We start from the raw sequence: 20394 nt of genomic DNA, 5'->3' as shown, positions 1-20394 counted from the left end.
CCTACAGACGTACGTAGGGGAGACAGTGCCGGATTATCCATTAGGCCAAGTAGGCAAAGGCCTATGAGGCCCACTCCTTTTGGGGGCCGCAGGAAGGCAGAGGCCTTGATGCGCTACTGTGCTGCTCAACGGCCTGTGCCGCGTTAGCATTCTTATAATTTGCGAGGGGGACCCGAAATTTAGACTGTCTAGGGGCCTCCATAGGGTTCATTTCGGCAGTGACCAAGGGCGGCCTATTGTATGCAGCATCCTGTAAATAGACCTTTCGGAGGCGTGGCCTATAGACCGCAAATGGTTTGTGTGTATGCTATCATGTCTCGAACGTTCCCTAGCTGTCTCTCAGATCGCTCTTCATGTCTCTTATGCCGCCTGCTAGCCCGAGTCCCATGTCTTTTCATGTGTGTCTTTTCATTAGGGTATCAACTAAAAGCATGAAAAAAAATGTAAAGCAAAAGAATGGAAGGAATAAGGAACATAAAAGGGGAGAGGGTGTGCCCAAATGAAAAAAATAATAATGTCAACAAATTAAAGCAATTGTCCTCTACTATGTTCATGCCTCACAGACTCCAGCATCTGTCTCCTAATTCCCAAACACTGCTTATCAGGCTCCCCTCACTGAGATTGACTCTCAAAGATTTGCCCTTTAGCACATCTGATATGATAGGTTATTTATAACGTGCTTAATACACAGAGGTTTTTAAGCGCAGACCCAAGGATCTAACCTGCGTTGATCTGTGTCGTCTTGCTTCCAAGGCGAGCGCGTTGCCCCTGAGCTATCCTCCAGAGACTGAGGTACCCTGGGAATCTCTGAACTGCACCGGCTACATTGGACCAGATCCACAAGGACTAAAACTGAGGCAGATCTGGAGATGCCCGGAGCATCTCTGAGATGCCCACAGGGAAATGTGACTCTCAGAGATTTGCCCGAGGGCATCTCAGAGGTACCCCAGGAATCTCGAGATATGCTGGAGTTTTAGCTTTTGTTGATCAGGTGTAAGGTAGCAGGTGTAAATCAGGCATGCTCACCGGTAGCTCTGATTTACTTCAGTTCAAACCTTAGAGAATCAGGTCCACTGTCTCTTGTTGAGATGGACAGGACAAAATGTGGCAGATGTTCCCTGGCAGCCCTCTTCGGATGGAAAGTAGAGTTGCATGGGTGGTGGCGGGCAGGGATGCAGAGGTGACACACAGGGGACCTCTCGTGACTGACGTTTCTGGTTTCATGCTGCCATTACTGATTTGTGTCTCTTTTGCATCTTTCTAGATTTTTCGAGGAGGGCTTTGAAGAGTATTCCACCACTGAGATCCCGCCGGATAGTGAGGAAGGCCCATCAGGATCGGAACATCTCCAGTGCGATATGGAAGCGGCCCCTGAGGGACCCGGCACCCACCAGACTGCCACCAGAGGCGTCTCCCTGAAGAAGGCCGCTCCGCCCCTCTCGTTGGCAGAAGCAAGGCACCGCTTGTACAAGGTCTCCCTGGTGCTCACCAAGAAAGAGAGCAGCACCATCCAGGGGGGCGGAGCCCCCGCCTCAGTTAACATCCCAGAAGATGAGAAGCCAGGAAAGGCGTTACTCAGGGCGCATAACAATGTCTCGCCCCATAATCGAAGGGGTTCTGTGGAGGACGATGCCGCAGACAAGGCAACATCATCAGGCCAATCACCCAGGTGCTCTTCGTTGAGAGAGAGGCGGAACCCTACGAACCCAGACCTGCCCAACATCCCTGTTTTGCACTCAGCAGTGTACGCGCAGGTGTACTCGCCTACCAAGCGGGCCTGGAAACATGTGGAGTTTGGCCATGTTAATGGGAGTGACCCCGCTCCAAACAGATCACCGAAAGATGCAAGCTTACACAATGGGGGTGTCAGGGACTGGCCCAGTGCCAAGGAAAGCCCAGAGGCTGACACCACAAGCATGGACTCCTGGCAAAATGTGGCCAACAGGTCAACCAAAGAAAGCACTCCCCAAAATAGAGCTGGCAGCACAGGGATGGGTTCCTCGCCACCAAGGAACAGCTGGAAAAAGGAACCCACTCTCATGGTTATTGGCTATGCACCAGAAAGTCGCAGGCGAACGGAAAGTGACACAGTAGCCACCGGATCCCCAACACAAAAGCACTGGGAAAGGGAAGGCCGCACTGCAGAGTCTGTGTCACCCCAAGAAAGCAAATGCCAAAGGGATGGCAATGAAGTGGTGGCAGGCTCTTCGAAAAGGGGGAATACATCACCACAGCACACCAGCTGGCAAAAGGAAGATGATACTTTAGTGACTGAATCCCCACCCAAAAGCCCCCAGCATAGCACACCGCACAGTATAACAACAAGATCACCCCCAAGAAGCACCTGGCACAGTACACCCCTCAGTAAAGTGGCCTCGTCCCCACCACGAAGTTCATGGCTCAACAAATCCACTAGTCTCGGAAGCAGATCACCACCAGAAAGCCCTTGGCACAACAAACCCAGCATCAGGGGAACCTGGCCACCACCAGCAAGCACGTGGCATAACAGACCAAGCAGCATATCAACCGCACCCCCAACAGGAAGCTCAATGCACAATAAATCGAGCAGTGTGGGAACCCACTCGCCAACAGCAGTCCCATGGCACAATAGAGCCAGCAGTTCAGGGACCTCAGCAAGCTCTATGAAACCCACATCACCAGTAAACTTGTGGCATACGAAACAAAGCAGTGCCATGGCCACATCGACTGCAGGAAGCCCAGGGCACAGCAGACCCAGCAGTATAAAATCTGTGTCACCACCGGAAAGCCCCAGTAGAACAAAGGACACATCCCCAGAAAGCCCTGGGGAAATAAACCCTAGACAAATGTCTGCATCGCTAAAAGAAGACCAGGGGCAAATCACAGCTAGTATTATAAGGTCCCCATCCCCCACAGAGATCACAAAGAACAATAAAGCCAGCAGATCCATAGGCACGTCCCCAACAAGAAGCCCTGAGCCCCATAGTCTCAGCAGAACAATAAGCAGGCTACCACCATTAAGTCCTGGGCACAAGGATCCCAGCAGAACAATGGAAGCATCACCACAAGGAATCCCTGGTTACAGTGATCCCAACATAGCAATGCAAACATCACCACAAAGCGATACTGGACAAAGAATGGAAACAGCACCACCAGGGAGCCCTGGGCACAAGGAACCCAGCAGAAGAATGCAAACATCACCACCTGGAAGTCCCGGACACAGCGAGCCCAGCGGACCAATGCAGACTTCACCACCAGGAAGTTCTGGACACAGCGAGACCAGCGGAGCAATGCAAACTTCACCACCAGGAAGTCCTGGACACAATGGACCCACTGGTATAATAATCACATCACCGCCCAGACACCCTGAGAGCAATGCAACTAGCAGTGTAATGGACAGATCGCCTGGGGAAAGCCAGGAGCACAGTGCAGACTCCAGAATAATAGACACTTCACCTCCAAGACGACCTGGGTACATGAAACCCAACAGTATTATAGAAGGTTCACCACCAGAGACCTTTCAGCAGACAGAACACAGTATTATAGAGGCTGCCTCACCGCCAAGAGTCCCTGGATGTGTAATGAACACACCTGGGTCTAAACACCCTCGCCACAAGACCCCCAGCATTAAAATGGATGCTTTGGCTCATGAAAGCCCTGAGGGCTATCCAGCTAATAGTATAATAGGAACACCAGGGAGCACTGAACACCATACATCCAACAATGTGATGGACACAATACCAACACAAGCCTCTGACTACAGAAAACCCAACAGCATAATGAACATGGGACCTCCCGAACGCACTGGGTATCATGAGACAAATAGACTAGAAGACAGAGTGCCACCAGTAAGCACTGTCACCAGTGCACCAAACACTATAATGGAGACAGTACCACTAGAAAGCCATGAACAGAGTGAACCAAACATTGTAATTGACACATTACCACAAGAAAACCAGGAGCAAAATACACTCAGCACTAACGTTTCCAAACAACCACCGGAAAGTGACACCAGTAGTTTGATTACAAACCCACCACCAAAAAGCATTTGGCATGATGGGGTATCTAGTACAGGAACAAGGTCCTTACCGCAAATCCCATGGAACAATGCAACCAGCAGCATAACCGAATCGCAGCTGAAAGCCAATGAGCAAGATGTAGCTGACGGCCTAGTGACCACATCACCCACACAATGTCAGGCTCAGAATGAAATGAGCAGCATAGAGAGTGAATCCCTGCCAAAAACCAACAACCAATCAGTAACCGAAACAACATCGCAAAACAGCAACCACTATGTAGCCATTAGGACGGTCACAGAAATATCTCCGAAAATGAACAGCCAAGATGGAAGCAACAGTGCTGTAGCTGAATCTGTACCAAAAACAAGTCACACAACTGAAACCAGTTTGACAGTAACTAAACCAGCACCACCCAGCAACAATCAACTTTCATCCAGCATGACAATAATGAAATCACCTGCGGAAAATGACAACCAAATTGAATCCACAAGGAGAGAAACTCAGTCACCCCCAAAAAGCACAGTTCAAATGGAAGTCAACAATACAGATCCCAATTCATCTGTGAGGATCCACTGCCAAGAGGGAGGTGACATGCCAACAGCTTCACCACCCAAAGGATGCAACTTGCAAATTGTAACAGAACCCACAACTAACATATCAATACAGGATAACCAGAGCAATTATAACTCATTTGACGATGCCGTCACAACACAACAAGGGAGTGGAGACCATAATGCTACGCTTGCACAAGGAAATAGTTCAATGCACGATTCTGGCGTGAATACAGGTACCATACTGCCGGATGAAACGTACATGGAAAGTAGTGGTGATGTCATTGAACCGACATTGCCAGTACTCATCACGGATAATACAAATATTGACTCAGGCAGTGATCAGCCACCAAGAGAACAGCAAGAGACCACAGATAGGACACTTACCGTCACTGACATTTTCCAAGTGCCAGACATGCCCTCCACAGAAACAGAAACAGTGTTGGCCTTAATCCATCTCCCACCAGTAGAGGAGTCCAGTCAACACCAACAAATGGCACAGGAGGAGCCCGATGTTACCCTTGACATGGAAAGTTGGGTGGACACGGTTCGCAGCCTGGAAACCCCTGAGATCATGAAATATCCGAGAGTGGAATTGGGGAAACAGCCACGGACCTCTGCCTTGTCTGTGTATGCAACCTTGCCACCAATAAAAGAAGATGCGTCCTCCCCAATATCATCGCCACCTTTTCCTGGAATTGTAGACATAGAGCACAGGTTCTCACCAACTATGGCAGAGGAAGAGGAGGAGATGGAGGACATAAACCCTTCCGTTGAGATGGACACTGGTGTTGCATTGACTAAGAGCAGCGAGGAGCTGCCAGCACCTGCTGATAAAGCCAAAACAGTCTACTCATGGGAGAACTCCATGAACAGAGCAATGGGCCTTGATAAGTTGTCTCCCATGGAAATGATGAAACGGCACATGGCGGATAACAGCAGCAACCCTTCCAGAAGTACCAGCTACAGGTCTTCACAGGATGAAAACAAGCCGGTGCGGCAAAGCTGCAGCATCGGCACTCTACTGTTGTCAGAACGTCTGGAGAAGAAGGCAACACCTTCCGAGGAGAAGCCCTATTCCCGGCTGGATAGTCTGCTCTTCAACAGCTACAAGGCTTCTGATAGGGGATCCTTTGGTGGGGTGGACAAAGAGAGAACCCCAAAGACAGTGTTGACCACGCCTCAGGTCCCTGTGGTGCCAAGCTCTGACGACGAGATCGAGATCCCACATTCCAACCCCCCTGACCAGATCTCAGCACCTCCAGAGGAATCTCCTGCTGTTTTGCCACGTACGGTCCCCGATAGCCTTCTGAGCACACTAACCCCACTCCCACCGGATCTTCCGAAGCTCCCGATCAGTGACACAAGCAGCCGAGTGGCATCCTCCGTCTCTGACGAGGCCCAGCAAAATGGCTCGCAGCCTCAGCCGGAGCTGAGAGCCTTCCCCGACGGATGGGTGAGTCCATTGATCAGTAACACTTTCTGGGTAATACCTAGTTGCTCACCTTAATGAATGGACTCCTGATCCTACTCTCCAGTATTAATATGATACGGGAAAGATAAGGTGTTTTAGTACATTTTCTCTTCATACCTAGTTATTATGGATCAGTCAAATGTGTGCTGGAACACCCAATTGAAGGGAAACCTTATAGTACATGAATTGTACATGTTATATTTTCTGCTATGCAATCTGAACATGAGCAACAACAGACAACTACATACCAGCACACTAATCCACCCTGAAACACTAGCGGTAAATAATGACTTCCACAATGGTTATTGTTTTTTTCCTTCATCCATGTAATCCATTAGATAATGTGCATTTCATATTGAGATATATTCTCATGTCATTTACAAGAAGAGAGAATAAAGGCATATGTATTAGATTATTTCCTGAATTTACAGGTTAAGAAAGCTTGTAGTTACACACAGGCGCGGTCTAGTTGTTAAGTCTTGGTTAACGTATTGACAACGTAGGACAATGACTAGAATGGAAAACAGACTGCACAGTTTGCCACTGGCGGGGAGACACTATGGGCAGTCTGGATTTCAGTAAATCCATGCAAGTAACACATTGACCAGGATTGCGTTAACATGAGAGGTTTATTTGCTTTTTTCAAAGTTTGACTAAGATTTGAGTTTGTGATACGTGTGTTATATTTTTGCATTAGAGATTGTTTCCTCTGATGAAGGGGTTTTCATCACAGTACACACTGAGGTTTAGGATGGCATGCTTCATATGCATGTCCAGCGTTTGTGGATTAAGCTATTCAAGATTATGAGAAATGTGATTACATCTATTGAGATACTTTCGAAATGAATTAGAGCTTTCTCCGCTTCAACGTCCTTACCCCCGGACCCTGAAGTTCCTCGCATGCTTCTATTTATTGTTCACCCTCATGGTACTAGTGGGTAAGGGGTTAACCACCTCAACTAACGCAAGAGGTGACTGGATCATTGAGGAACATTTCACTGAGCAACTAACTCCATTTGTTCCATAGCTGGCCACTGTCATTCTCAGGAGCTGTGAGGAATTAACTGGTCACACTGATAGGGGCTTAACTGCTGTACCTGAGCAGCCACAGCAGTTTAGACCACGGGATCATGGGCAGGTGTGTACCATGAGCGCTCTTACAAAAATCCTGGGCTCGCCTTAAGGTATCACAGCTGAGCTCAGGATTTAACTCTGCAGGAGGTTGTGGGGATGTGAGAAAGAGCAAGCACAACCCGAAAAAAGATTCAATGCATGTCCAAAGTCATTTATACAAATGGGAGATCACTTATTGTGAGCACATACAAGGTTATGGATTATTCTGTCCGAGGCAACAGTGAAGAGCAAAAGGTTGTGGATTATTCTGTCAGAGGCAACAGTGAAGAGCAAAAGGTTATGGATTATTCTGTCGGAGGCAACAGTGAAGAGAAAAAGGTTGTGGTTTATTCTGTCGGAGGCAACAGTGAAGAGCAAAATGTTACTGATTATTCTGTCAGAGGCAACAGTGAAGAGCAAAAAGGTTATGGATTATTCTGTCAGAGGCTACAGTGAAAAGCAAAAGGTTATGGATTATTCTGTCGGAGGCAACAGTGAAGAGAAAAAGGTTATGGATTATTCTGTCGGAGGCAACAGTGAAGAGAAAAAGGTTACGGATTATTCTGTCGGAGGCAACAGTGAAGAGAAAAAGGTTGTGGATTATTCTGTCAGAGGCAACAGTGAAGAGCAAAAGGTTATGGATTATTCTGTCGGAGGCAACAGTGAAGAGAAAAAGGTTATGGATTATTCTGTCGGAGGCAACAGTGAAGAGCAAAAAGGTTATGGATTACTCTGTCAGAGGCAACAGTGAAAAGCAAAAGGTTATGGATTATTCTGTCAGAGGCAACAGTGAAGAGCAAAAGGTTAGTGATTATTCTGTCAGAGGGAACAGTGAAGAGTCTTCCTCTCGTCATTGCTCGCAACTGTGAATGGATGTGATAGAAGGAGCAGTACCCTGGGTTTCTTTGGCCAGGATCCTCTGGCCAACGTCACAATAGGCCCATAGGGAATGCATAATCTGCTGCAAATTTGGGGCTCCCGCTACTGTTGGCACACTATGCCTTGGCACAACATGGCCGTTCTCTGGGGACCACAGCTTCAGGGCTACTTCGGGGACCTCTTTAGCAAGCTTGTTCTCTCCCCACAAGATGGACTGGCCATGTCTGCGACCAAATGCTGCTTTGCAGTTCTAGGGGAACTTGAACCTCTCTAAGGAAAGGCAGCCGCACCCTTAAACTGTAAATTACACCGGGCTGCACTGTAACTGGTATGACTACCAGGGCACAAAAGTCCTTTACTGGAGCAGAATCCCAAGTGTTCAAAACTTTCTCTGAAGCAAAGTGTAAAAACGTGCCTGTTAGGGGCTTCTTTGCACAGGCGGGATAGAGTTTGACCTTTTATAGGGGAATTCTTTAAACTCACTGCTGCCACTCGCTTCCCTGAAAGTACCCATGGTCATATTATTACACTGTGATGACTCTGTCCCCAACCACGTGACTTCCGTTCTGGGAAACCAAGGTCCAAGAGGAGTTCTTTTCTTTCCTACTTTACTCGTATTCCCAGTTGCTGGCAGGCTTTTCATGACATGACAAGAGTGCATGGGCTAGTTGGTCCTAAGGTGGTAATTGTATTGGAGGTACATCCTCAACATTACCGTCGAAGATTGTAGCATGGAGGTGCTGCAATGTGGCAGTAACGTAATTACCACCACTTTCCCGCCACATGTTACTGTACCGCCTTACTTGTAATGAGGCCCAGTTACTTCCTTGAAGAAGAAAGATGACTTTCTGTATCTAGATTTCTGCTGTCCATCTTTTCTGCTGTTCCCGTTCTATCATGGCGGAAGTGTGAATCTGCTTTCCTGTTCTGTTATGTCTGTGCAGTTGTTGCTCCTTTGTCAAGTCATTGGCTAGAGCTTTGTACATGTTGACTTGTAGGTGTAATAACAAAGCCATTACTGATGCCAAGGCTGACGTCATGCTGGTGCTGCCATTACATTTAAAGGCAGGCATCCTTCTGCATATTTAAGAATGGTAGCTTAACAGTGTTGTGCAGTTTGATGCTGCAGAGGGATCTGCCCTCCATAGTGTCGGGAGGATAGCTCAGCGGCAACTGTGCTCACCTTGGAAACAAGACTGCACGAAGCAGCAAAGGCTCGAACCCCGGGTCTGCGCTTAGAAACCTCTGGGTATTAAGCACGTTATAAATACGCAACTAAGACATATTCCCATAACAGCGCCTCAATGCCCCCGGGCTGTGTGAGTGCTATAAAAATGCAAATAAATAAAATAAATAAATAAATGTGGGTAAACAATGATCCACGTGCTTCCTGTAGAGAGGCCTAGCCAACCTACGGGACCACAAGTCTCGTGCATGTTCAGTGTATACAATGCATGATGGTTCGCCTGTAATATTCAGGGACTGGGCACGGGGCCCAGAATATTCCTTGCACACGTGCGCTGGTTTGCAGACCGGTAGAGTGGCAGGATTGCTTCTCACGAGGGAGGCGTGCCAGGTGTGTGTCTTGCGTGAGACGAACATGATACCTCATGTGAAATGTTCAGACAGAGACGGGGTGAAGGGGTGTCTGTGGGGAAATGGTAAGAGTCCTGTAAATGGGCAGCAGTGAGCTAGACCTCTGCCCGCCAGTACTCAGGTCAGCTCATGGGTCGCTGTTTTTTAATCTCTGTATTTTGGCCTTTGGCTGCCCTAATCCTTGCATTCTGATGGTTACTTGCCCTAACTATCTGTCCTAATCCTTGTCTTTTGGTAACTGGCCCTCCTAACCTTTGTAGTTTGGTTTCTCTGCCTGCTAATCTTTGTATTTTGATTGCTGCCTGCCATTTTCTCTGTATTTTGATCACTGATTGTTCTAATCTCTGTATTTTGGTAACTGCCTATCCTAATCTCTGTGTTTTGGTCATTGTCTGCCCTAATCCTTTCCTTTTGGCAACTGGGTGTCCTAAACATTTGCATTTTGTTCCCGTCCTGTGCTAATCTTTAGATTTTGGTTGCTGCTTGCCCTAACTATCTGGCCTAATCCTTTTCTTTTGGTAACTGGCCCTCCTATCCTTTGTAGTTTGGCTTCTTCATGTGCTAATCTTTGTATTTTGATTGCTGCCTGACATTTTCTCTTTATTTTGATCACTGATTGTTCTAATCTCTGTATTTTGGTAACTGCCTATCCTAATCTCTGTGTTTTGGTCATTGTCTGCCCTAACCCTTTCCTTTTGGCAACTGGGTGTCCTAAACATTTGCATTTTGTTCCCGTCCTGTGCTAATCTTTAGATTTTGGTTGCTGCTTGCCCTAACTATCTGGCCTAATCCTTTTCTTTTGGTAACTGGCCCTCCTATCCTTTGTAGTTTGGCTTCTTCATGTGCTAATCTTCTATTTCGGTGGCTGCCTGCTCTACTCTTTGTATTGTGGTCACTTTCTGTTCCAATCTCTGTGTTTTGATCAATATTTGCCCTAATATTTGCTTTTTGGTTTTAGCCTGCCCCCATCTTTGTATTATAGTGACGATATGACCTAATCTTTGTATTTTGTTGTCTGACTGTACACATCTTTTAATTTTGGTAGATTTCTGCCCTAATCTCTGTATTTAAATCACTGACTGCCCTAATACCAGCACTTTGGTTGCAACCTGCCCCATTCCCTGTATTTTGGTAGTAGCCCTCACCCAGACCCTCTCTCCTTTGAACACACTGCTGTTCAATGTCTCGCACCAACCTCTTCTACTCAGTGGCATCGCCAGGAATCAAATTTAGGAAGGGCAAAGAGGGGGCCAAAGGCAAAAGTAGGGGGGCACAGACACACGTGGGGGGCAACTATGAAAGGTAATGTGTGACATCAGAAGCACTCCTGCAGAGGGGCTTTTGTGCACACCAACTACCCACACCCCACTGTACCTCACCCCCCATCAGAATGCAGGCACGAAACAATTCAGTGACTAATGGCCCATCATTAGCACTTTTGTGGACTACATTCTGCTGGGAGGGGCTGCAAGCTGCTCTATCACTGCTCACTTTGAGACAAAGGAGCATTGCCCGTGTGATCTGCAGACATTTGCCTCAGTACTGTCAAAAATAACACCACGAACAGAGAACACAGTCACTGCTCTCCTTAGGTAGGTGGGGCACAAGGGGGGGTGGTGGCACTGGCCCCCCAGATCCCTACCTAGCAACGCCACTGTGACTCATACCCACGCTAAATATAGTCTGGCCTTCTGCTTACAAGTCCAGCCCTCATACTGAGGAATCGGGGCCCCAATGGAAACAATGTGGGGAAATCCAGGCTTTTCTCAAAATGTAAATACAGCAGATATGGAATCGGGAAATATATGGAAAAAAGGCTAGTCTATCACAAGCGCTCTCGTGGAAATTAAGCGCCTGACAGGTTTGTAGTTGCGAGACTGTGCCTTCTTCGGGATGGCCTCGCTAGCCTAGCCGTGAAGGCGCAGGCTATGCTCACACCAAGGGCAGGGGTTAGAGTCCATCAGGGGTGGGCAGGCACCTTTACACAAATGTGCAAGAGAGTCTGCAATTCCACTCGGAGGGGTGGACAGCCACCTTTTGCTAAAATGTGCAAGAGAGTCTGCAATTCCACTCAGAGTGGTGGACAGCCACCTTTTACTAAAATGTGCAAGAGTCTGCAATTCCACTCAGAGGGGTGGACAGCCACCTTTTGCTAAATTGTGCAAAAGAGTTTGCAATTCCACTCAGAGGGGTGGACAGCCACCTTTTTCTAAAATGTGCAAGAGTCTGCAATTCCACTCAGAGGGGTGGACAGACACCTTTTGCTAAAATGTGCAAGAGTCTGCAATTTCACTCAGAGGGGTGGACAGCCACCTTTTGCTAAATTGTGCAAAAGAGTCTGCAATTCCACTCAGAGGGGTGGACAGCCACCTTTTGCTAAATTGTGCAAAAGAGTCTGCAATTCACTCAGAGGGGTGGACAGCCACCTTTTGCTAAAATGTACAAGAGTCTGCAATTCCACTAAGAGGGGTGGACAGCCACCTTTGGCTAAAAGGCCACCTTTTGCTAAAAGGCCACCTTTTACTAAAATGTGCAAGAGAGTCTACAATTCCTCTCAGAGCCGTGTTAGTGGCGGGGCATGTCTCATTAACCCTTTGCTGTCTGTCTTGCCATCTGAAACCTGCCTGTTGCCCCAAAGTGCAGCGTTGGGTGTGAATATCTGCAGCCTATCGGTACATTTGAAATCAGTGCCTGTGGTGTTCCTGCAGTGTCTGAAGCAAGCCCCTCACCAATTGACCTCATCATCCCTACCCTAATACAATAATGCAAATCCTGCTTGGAAATAGCTGCCAACATTCAGGGCCTTTCTAGATATTTTTAAAACAATTATGCAATGTGGGGCGCGGGCTTGCATAGCCCCATGTGCAAGTGGAGGGGCACAGGGACTGAGATAGAAATGTTTGCGCTCTCTCTTTCTCTCTCTTCATGCATGGCTTCAACTATCTGACTACTTTTACTTTAAGCAGCACTTGGTGAACTCTAAAACCATGGAGGGAGACTGCGTCAGCCACCGGCAGCACTCTCTACCGCACCCACCCTACCACACTCTCTCTACACCCATCTTCTCTACCGCCACCCCACTCTATCTACCCTACTCCCACTCTCTCTACCCCACCCCCACTCGCTCTACCCCCACTCGCTCTACCCCCACTCTCTCTACCCCCACTCTCTCTACTGCCACCCACCCTTACCCCACTCTCTCTACCCCCACCCACTCTTCTCTCACTCTCTCTACCTCACCTGCCCTCCCCCACCCTCTCTAACTCACCCACCCTCCTCTTCCCCTCTCTTCCCCCTCCCCCTGCCCCCACTCTCTCTACCCCCACTCTCTCCACCCCCCTGACCCACCGCCCCAGCCCCACTCCCTACCCCCATTCTCTCTACCCCCACCCCACCTAACCCAACTTGCTCTAGAACCCACACACCCTAACCCCACTCTCTCTTGCACCCACCCACCCTACCCCCACTTGCTCTACCCCCCACCCACCCTACCCCCACCTTTTACTTACCCCCACTGTGAACACCATCCTACCCCCACTCTTTACCACCACTCTTTACCCCCACTCTTTCTACAGCCACCCACCCTACACCCACTCTCTCTACTCCTACCAGCCCAAGCCCCACTCATCCACCTTACCGAACTCTCTTTGCCTCCACCCACCCTACCAATTCTCACTATCCCATCCTCCCAGTCTACCAACTCTCTACTCCCACCCACGCTAACAACTCTCTCAACCCCGCCAACCCTACCCTCACCCTCTCTACCCCATCCACATGGGCTACACCCTCTCGCTATCCCCACCCTCCCTACCCCCCTCTTCCACCACCCATCCTATCCCCTCTTTCCTTTCTAAACTACCACCTCTCTTTACCCCAGAAACCACCATAAACTCTTTTCCCCTCCACCCACCCTACCTCATCCTACCTCCTCTATTCCCCACCCACCCATCTTAGCCCATATCCCTATCCCCTCTCATCCTTCCTCTCACACACTTGCTTTATTCATACCCTCTCACTCTTTATCGCTCGTATTTCTTCTTGCTCATCATCAATGGCATCCTCTGTGAATGGCTTTCTCCTTTACTCTATCCCCCGTCTAATTCTATTGCACACCTGCACCCCATATTGCATCCTCCTTTCAACCTTTGCACTCACCTCTTTGCACCCTGGTGCCTATAAATGTAAAATGCAAAAACCAGCAGTAGACACCCAAACTATTGTTATTGCCAGTGCTTGTTTTTAGTGGGGGATGGGCCCAAATGGAATATCGCAGAAGATGCCTGTCAGTCATAATCCACTGACTCTATATAATTAGACATACAATATTTCAAAGACAAGCCATATTGATTTCGTGGCTGTCTAGTGTTAAAAAAAGCATTCATATGTTTTTTTTTAAAAAAAGTTTAAGGTAGAGGCTTTTAGACAATCTATGTGCTCACTCCAGGTTTAGTTTCTATTTGACAACTTCTCGACATTCATTAGGCTAGATCATGCGCTTGGGCAAATGAATCAGAATGCAAATAAAGCAATGGGGACAATAGTAAGGGTGCAAGCAACAGTATAATTCCATTGAGACTAAGATGTCCCTCCCAGATTTCCCTGGCACTCTCTAATGTCAGTCGGGGGCAGGGAAATCTGGGAGTGGACAGTATATTGACATGGATGTAACCAAAGTGTGCAGTAAAGGTGACCACACTTGGTGAGTGTCACAAATAACACCACGAACAGAGAACACAGTCACTGCTCTCCTTAGGTAGGGGGGGCACAAAAGGGGCACAGGATTTTAGAGGGGGGGGCACTGGCCCCCCAGTCCCTCTCCTAGCGACGCCACTGCTTCTACTACATTCTCACATACAAGCCCTGTGAACCTGCAGCCTCTTCCGACAGCATATGTACCTCGTTGTGGGATCTCTTCCTACTAAAATCCCAGCTATGTTAATGGGGAACTTAAACCTTCCAAGCATGATGGAGATTCACAAACTCAAGGTGGACTCCACTCCCTGGCCACTTTCTGGTTACCTGCGATAACCTGTCAAGTTACAAGTTCTGCAATTCCCTTGATATCATCTCTGCCTGTATTTTCTGCCCTCTCTGTCTATTTCACTGTCTCTGTCCATCCCCTCTCTCCCTTTAACCTTCTGCATAAATCACAGAACACACATTTAACCCAAACTGTATGGCTCCTAAATTCGATTCAGTTAAAACCACCTTAAAGCTTTCTCTCCACCTCTTGCTGACTATCTGACTGGCGTTTGTGGAATTCACTCCTGCTCCGACATCTCTCTTTGAGAACCACTTCTCCGTTTGCTCCATCACTCCCTCTTGCCCATGGCCTGAATCATGGCTCTGCCCAGACATTTAACAGCTGCAGAGAACTATACGTCTCAACCTGCACTACTCGATAACAACTCACTCCGTGCAGAGAACTATACGTCTCAAGCTGCGCTACTCGATAAGAACTCACTCCGTGCAGAGAACTATACGTCTCAACCTGCACTATTCGATAACAACTCACTCCGTGCAGAGAACTATACGTCTCAACCTGCACTATTCAATAACAACTCACTCCGTGCAGAGAACTATACATATCAACCTGCCCTATTCCACAGCAACTCACTCCGTGCAGAGAACTATACGTCTCAAGCTTCACTATTCGATAACAACTCACTCCGTTTCTCCCACTGTATCCTACAAGGAATCCCTCTTGCACTCAAAAGACCACCATAGTAAGCCAAATCCCTTTACGACATCAACATCATCTCCTCTCTCTGCTCCAATCCTCGTAAGCCATCCAAAACGTCCTTGACCACACTTCTCCTCCAAACTATTCTCGCTCTCCTGCCTCTTTGTCTCCGCTATCCCCCAACCTCACCCTTTCCTTAATGTGTCCCCCACTTTCAAGCTGAAAAGGCCCCTTTCCGTTGGTTGGCCAAGCCCTACTATGCTCCTGCTCAGCCCTACACTCCTCAAAATGTCAAGAAACTGGCACTCTTGACCTGCCCCTACATATCACCTCTTTAAACTTTCACTGGCCTTTTGGATCTTCCCAGCCTGTTTAAAGGTGGCCATCATCGTACCCATCTTGAAAAAGATTCTTTGCTGACTCACGCAACTCAGCCAAATATCAGCCCATCTCCCCCCATTCTTACTAATCCAATGTAATCAATGCATCTCTGACTCCCTGGAGGCGGACGGTCTCTGTGACTCCCTCTAGCCTGGATTGCGCACCTGACATTCAAGGCGGCACTGCTTACCCCTGTCGCCAGTTCACCCGGAATGCCCACCACTGTCACCTGCTCTAACTCTTTCTTATCTCTCTGTGGCCTTTGGCACAGTTCATCGTCCGTCTCTCCTTCAGACCCCCCAGATCTTGGTTTTCAGAGCGCAGTCCCCACTTGGTCAGTTTCCTACTACGCTGATGGCTCCTTTTACTCTTTCCATAAACACTGCATCTGCTAGCCGCCTCCTTGCACGGCTCTCCCAGTGTTTCCATAAACACTGCCCCTACTAGCCGCCTCCTTGCACGGCTCTGCCATGCTAGCCACCTCTTTGCACGGCTCTCCCAGTGTTCCCATAAACACTGCATCTGCTAGCCACCTCCTTGCATGGCTCTCCCAGTGTTTCCATAAACACTGCCTATGCTTGCCGCCTCATTGCACGGCTCTCCCAGTGTTTCCATAAACACTGCTTCTGCTAGCCGCCCCCTTGCACAGCTCTCCCAGTGTTTCCATAAACACTGCCCCTGCTAGCCGCCTCCTTGCACGGCACTCCCATGCTCGCCGCCTCCTTGCACGGCTTTCCCCCATTAACACTGTCCCTGCTAGGCGCCTCCTTGCACAGCTCTCCCAGTGTTTCCATAAACACTGCCTCTGCTTGCCGCCTCCTTGCACGGCTCTCCCAGTGTTTCCATAAACACTGCCTCTGCTAGCCGCCCCCTTGCACAGCTCTCTCAGTGTTTCCATAAACACTGCCTCTGCTAGCCGCCCCCTTGCACAGCTCTCCCAGTGTTTCCATAAACACTGCCCCTGCTAGTCGCCTCCTTGCACAGCTCTCCCAGTGTTTCCATAAACACTGCCTCTGCTTGCCGCCTCCTTGCACGGCTCTCCCAGTATTTCCATTAATACTGTCCCTGCTAGCCACCTCCTTGCACAGCTCTCCCAGTGTTTCCATAAACACTGCCCCTGCTAGTCGCATCCTTGCACGGCACTCCCATGCTAGCCGCCTCCTTGCACAGCTCTCCCAGTGTTTCCATTAATACTGTCCCTGCTAGCCACCTCCTTGCACAGCTCTCCCAGTGTTTCCATAAACACTGTCCCTGCTAGCCGCCTCCTTGCACAGCTCTCCCAGTGTTTCCATAAACACTGCCTCTGCTTGCCGCCTCCTTGCACGGCTCTCCCAGTGTTTCCATAAACACTGCCTCTGCTAGCCGCCCCCTTGCACAGCTCTCCCAGTGTTTCCATAAACACTGCCCCTGCTAGTCGCATCCTTGCACGGCACTCCCATGCTAGCCGCCTCCTTGCACAGCTCTCCCAGTGTTTCCATTAACACTGTCCCTGCTAGCCGCCTCCTTGCACAGCTCTCCCAGAGTTTCCATAAACACTGCCTCTGCTAGCCGCCCCCATGCACGGCTCTCCCAGTGTTTCCATAAACACTGCCCCTGCTAGCCACCTCCCTGCACGGCTCTCCCATGCTAGCCGCCTCTTGCTCAGCTCTCCCAGTGTATCCATAAACACTGCCTCTGCTAGACGCCCCCTTGCTCGGCTCTCCCAGTGTTTCCATAAACACTGCCCCTGCTAGCTGCCTCCTTGCATGGCTCTCCCAAGCTAGCTGCCTCCTTGCACGGCTCTCCCAGTGTTTCCATAAACACTGTCCCTGCTAGCCGCCTCCTTGCACAGCTCTCCCAGTGTTTCCATAAACACTGCCTCTGCTAGCCGACCCCTTGCACGGCTCTCCCAGTGTTTCCATAAACACTGCCCCTGCTAGCCGCCTCCTTGCATGGCTCTCCCATGCTAGCCGCCTCCTTGCACGGCTCTCCCAGTGTTACCATTAACACTGTCCCTGCTAGCCGCCTCCTTGCACAGCTCTCCCAGTGTTTCCATAAACACTGCCTCTACTAGCCGCCCCCTTGCACGGCTCTCCCAGTGTTTCCATAAACACTGCCCCTGCTCGCCGCCTCCCTGCAAGGCTCTCCCATGCTAGCTGCCTCCTTGCATGGCTCTCCTAGCGTTTCCATAAACACTGCCCCTACTAGCCACCTCCTTGCACGGCTCTCCCAGTGTTTCCATAAACACTGCCCCTGCTAGCCACCTCCCTGCACGACTCTCCCATGCTAGCCACCTCCTTGCACGGCTCTCCCAGTGTTTCCATAAACACTGCCCCTACTAGCCACCTCCTTGCTAGCCGCCTCCTCGCACGGCTCTCCCATGCACGGCTCTCCCAGTGTTTCCATTAACACTGTCCCTGCTAGCCGCCTCCTTGCACAGCTCTCCCAATGTTTCCATAAACACTGCCCCTGCTAGCCGCCTCCCTGCACGGCTCTCCCATGCTAGCCGCCTCTTTGCATGTATCTCCCAGTGTTTCCATAAACACTGCCCCTACTAGCCGCCTTCTTGCACGGCTATCCCAGTGTTTCCATAAACACTGCCCCTACTAGCCACCTCCTTGCACGGCTCTCCCAGTGTTTCCATAAACACTGCGCCTGCTAGCCACCTCCTTACACGGCTCTCCCATGCTAGCCACCTCTTTGCACGGCTCTCCCAGTGTTTCCATAAACAATTCCCCTACTAGCCACCTCCTTGCACGTCTCTCCCAGTGTTTCCATAAACACTGCCCCTGCTAGCCGCCTCCTTGCATGGCTCTCCCATGCTAGCCACCTCCTTGCACGGCTCTCCCATGCTAGCCACCTCCTTGCACGGCTCTCCCAGTGTTTCCATAAACACTGCCCCTACTAGCCGCCTCCTTGCATGGCTCTCCCTGTGTTTCCATAAACACTGCCCCTGCTAGCCGCCTCCCTGCATGGCTCTCCCATGCTATCCGCCTCTTTGCACAGCTCTCCCAGTGTTTCCATAAACACTGCCCCTACTAGCCGCCTCCTTGGACGGCTCTCCCAGTGTTTCCATAAACACTGCCCCTACTAGCCGCCTCCTTGGACGGCTCTCCCAGTGTTTCCATAAACAATGCCCCTACTAGCCACCTCCTTGCACGGCTCTCCCAGTGATCTGTCACTGATCTTCACACTCTCCTCCTCTCCCTGCAAACTCATCTCTGTTTGTGACATGTGGCATCATCTATTAGCAGATAATAGGCAAATCTTCTCCTTCCCGTCCTTTGCTCAAGTTGTTCTATTGCATCGCTAACTGACTCACTCAGTGGTGGAGCCGGGGGCAGGGCGTATGGGGAACGGACGCCCTCCCTGGATCCCCCCTGTTGCCCAGTACACCCCTCAGACCCCCGCTGGTGCCATATTAGCCTCTCCTACCCCCCAGGCACCAAAAGCTGCCTCCGCTACTGGCCTCACTGCCATCTGAAACAGGATGGAACTGCATTGCCTGATACTAAAGTGAAGTAGAAAGGATCTATCTCATGGCCTCCAATACCCCCCCCCCCCTCCCATACCTTATGATCTAGTGATTCTGTCATTACCCCCACTGCCACGGTTGCCATGTTTAACCTCTGAACCCCCTGTAAAGTCTGCCATCCTCACCCATCTAAGCATCACCTTCAAGCGGGGGCCATCAGCTCTCCATGCAGAATCGGCCACACCTCAAATTCCTTCTTCATTGAATCAATCCATTGTCTTTGCACCCTTGCTTCCTACCTAAGTGCCCCATCACCATTCTGTGCTGCCGTCCACTTTCAATCTTCCACCCTACAAGCACCTGGAGCCTGCCCCTGGGTGGTAGCGGTGTGCGGTATAAGTCAACATACCATAACTACCTGTCTCCGGATCATTGGCAATCCCTACCCGCAAGATTCAAGCACATTCCATGAGATTGCCCTTAAGACCACCACCTCTCCCAGGAAGGTGCGCCAGAGCTTTATGGCACGATAATCCCCCCAGGAATGGCATATGTTTAAATGATTTATCTAACTACTCCTTTTTATGCTTGCACTCCTCTGTCCGGATCACAACCCGGTTAAATGTTTCCTCGAAGTGATGAACTGGTGTAAAACACGCAGCAGCCAGCGGGACTACTCCAAGCACCAACTTGCCCTCTGCCCAGTGTTTCCCATGAAAACTCTCCCCACCATTAACAGATAAATACAAAATAAGGAGACAAAATACAAAGGTCCCGGTGATGTGCAACCTAGGCCCACACTGTACACAGTGGGATGATAGATATGGCCAGTCAGTCCCACTCCGAAACCCAATTGTGCCATGTTGGCATAATCAGCTGGGCCAAGTGGTTGGAAGGGTTTGCCCATATTGGGGCAGACCTTCAGCGGGTGCGGTGACCCCTGACCCCTGTATCTGAGGCTTTCGTATGGGAAGTTCCTCGGGGAAGACATTCAGCGGGTGCTGTGACCCCTGTATCTGAGGCTTTCATATGGGAGGTTCCTCGGGGAACACATTCAGCGGGTGCGGTGACCTCTGTATCTGAGGCTTTCATATGGGAGGTTCCTCGGGGGAGACATTCAGCGGGTGCGATGACCCCTGTATCTGAGCTTTCGTATGGGAGGTACCTCGGGGGAAGACATTCAGCGGGTGCGGTGACCCATGTATCTGAGGCTTTTGTATGGGAGGTTCGTCGGGGAAGACATTCAGCGGGTGCGGTGACCCATG

At 49.8% G+C, this 20394-nt stretch overlaps 1 protein-coding gene across 3 annotated transcripts in view; it reads left to right on the top strand.

Moving 5' to 3' along the window:
- CRYBG2 (crystallin beta-gamma domain containing 2) overlaps positions 1–20394 on the top strand; it is a 723752-nt gene that overhangs the window by 509157 nt on the left and 194201 nt on the right. For all 3 annotated transcript variants that reach the window (XM_069622850.1, XM_069622849.1, XM_069622851.1), the window contains exon 4: positions 1265–6005. In XM_069622850.1, coding sequence (XP_069478951.1) covers positions 1265–6005 — 4741 coding nt within the window. The remainder of the gene's footprint in view (positions 1–1264; positions 6006–20394) is intronic.

Source organism: Ambystoma mexicanum, chromosome 11 (assembly GCF_040938575.1).
Source record: "Ambystoma mexicanum isolate Mex_15411 chromosome 11, UKY_AmexF1_1, whole genome shotgun sequence".
Lineage (NCBI taxonomy): Eukaryota > Metazoa > Chordata > Amphibia > Caudata > Ambystomatidae > Ambystoma > Ambystoma mexicanum.
Note: the sequence above shows the minus strand (reverse complement) of the source record. Positions and strands in the feature narration are given on the sequence as shown.